Source organism: Chaetomium globosum, genomic scaffold (assembly GCF_000143365.1).
Source record: "Chaetomium globosum CBS 148.51 scaffold_6 genomic scaffold, whole genome shotgun sequence".
Classification (NCBI taxonomy): domain Eukaryota; kingdom Fungi; phylum Ascomycota; class Sordariomycetes; order Sordariales; family Chaetomiaceae; genus Chaetomium; species Chaetomium globosum.
The window spans coordinates 1483813-1485566 of NT_165981.1; the positions used below are offsets into that span (position 1 = coordinate 1483813).

Sequence of the window (1754 nt, forward strand, 5' to 3'; positions counted from 1 at the left end):
TCCTGTATGGGTATTAAACGACAGGATCCGATCAACCCTAAAATAGTTGTGGTGGTTGGTGGGGCGGGGAAGCGGAGCTGGAGTAGGGGATGTTGGGGATGGTGATGTGGCCTTTGACGAAGCGGACGGTCTTTTTGGGCTTGGGTGGCTGGGCGGCGAGGCTGCTGCTGCTGCTGCTGCTGTCGCCTGAGGGGTGGTAGGCGCGGTAGCCGCTGGCGAGCGTCACGCGGGTGATGGTGGATGGGGCTAGGCCGGGAGTGCTGGGCTTGGAGCCGGTGGGGAGGGTGTTGGCGAGAGGCATTGTTGGTGATGAGGTATACTGTATGCCGCTCGCGGGGATTATGGAGGTTTCGTTTGAGGGTTCTTTTTTTGCCTCTCTCCGGTCGCAGTGATGGGTATTGTCAGGGTTGGTTGTTGACTGTGGGTGTAGTGGTCTTATTAGAGGTCAAGATTATATTAATCAGAGTCCAACCAGGGATGCTCTGGATGTGTAAGTATAAAATAGCTGTCGTTGTCTGAAGAGTCGGAGGATTACGAGGCTGGGACGCAGCATTTAAAGATGCCCCTGCGGAGGTTGAGCGGATAACAATGGCTTTCTGCTCGCAGTTTCATTTTGCTTGATTGGCGGGCCGCTTACACCGGCCGGGGCCGTACATCAGCTAAATCGCCGGGTCTTCATACCCCCAATTGCCCAGACGGCCTCCATGGGCCTCTTGTGGCGGCCTCGGTACGGCGCAGCAGACCGGCTGTTGGCCGCCGATCCGAACAATGATCAAGCCAAAGTGGGTTTTCGGACCGGATCACGTTTGTTCAGTGGGCGCATCACGGTTGATGGGCTGAATTTGCATGGGACACGGTGGTTGAGTTCTAAAATCAAACTGGCCGAAAGATCACATGGTGATTATTCGAGAGCTGCTAGCAGGATCCCTTTCTTGAGAAACCGTGAGCCTCTCACCCCTGAAATCTTTTTAGCCCCGTAAATGCTTGTAAACAGCCAGAGCAAGCAATGCGTCTCCAATACTCCCGCCTTCTCCGTAGTCGTTGATATCGGGAGGCGGAATGCCGGAGCAGCCAGCTTTGGCCCTCCTGATGCTAGCCTTGGTCCTCAACACTAGGCTAACCAACTAAGAAGTCGATTCCCCTTTTCACGGCCGCCTTGTCGGGCTCTGTCACCTCCGCTTCGTCGGCCTCCTTGGCAGTAGTAGCCTCCTCGTCCAACCACGAAGGCACCATGACATCGGCGTCCGTCATCCAGTCCACGCGAGGCACCCGCTTCTTGCCGCTCAGCTCACTCAGCCTCTGCCACTCGGCAATCTGCGCGCTCTTGACCACACAGCCACGGCAGTCCTCGTCGGCGTACCGCAGGCACTTGCACACCCCGCACAGCACCTGCCTGTGGAAGCGCGCGCGAGCCTCAGTGTCGGCCAGCTGCGGGTGGTAGAACCGCCTCAGACACTCCCAGCAGCGCCGGCGCCAGTACTCGCCATGGTTGTACTTGCGCGACAGGCGGTACTGCTGCGGCGAGAACTGCTCTTTCTCGCGCACGCGAAAACACCCAAAACACGCCCTCGGCACCAGGCGCCACCCCAACGACTGCTGCCTCCGCTGCATCACGTCCATCACAAATTCCCACATCCCATACACATCGCGACACATCCTCACCGGCTCCACCACCCCCCTAAAAAACCGACTCGCCCTCCGCAAACTCAACAAATCCTCATACCCCAACCACCCACACACCCCCTCTAACACAA

General features: G+C 57.8%; 2 protein-coding genes across 2 annotated transcripts in view; both read right to left on the reverse strand.

Annotated features, from left to right (window-relative positions):
* Positions 1-301, reverse strand: part of CHGG_08820 (uncharacterized protein) — a gene marked incomplete at both ends in the record, with an annotated part of 1073 nt that extends 772 nt beyond the window's left edge. Inside the window, one exon of the mRNA XM_001226746.1 lies at positions 119-301. Coding sequence (XP_001226747.1) covers positions 119-301 — 183 coding nt within the window. The remainder of the gene's footprint in view (positions 1-118) is intronic.
* A 650-nt stretch (positions 302-951) lies between these two features.
* On the reverse strand, positions 952-1656 carry CHGG_08821 (uncharacterized protein; the record flags this gene model as incomplete). Its single annotated transcript, XM_001226747.1, has 2 exons — positions 952-983; positions 1122-1656. 2 exons carry the CDS (start codon positions 1654-1656, stop codon positions 952-954), a joined length of 567 nt encoding a protein of 188 aa, XP_001226748.1.
* Positions 1657-1754: the final 98 nt, after the last annotated feature.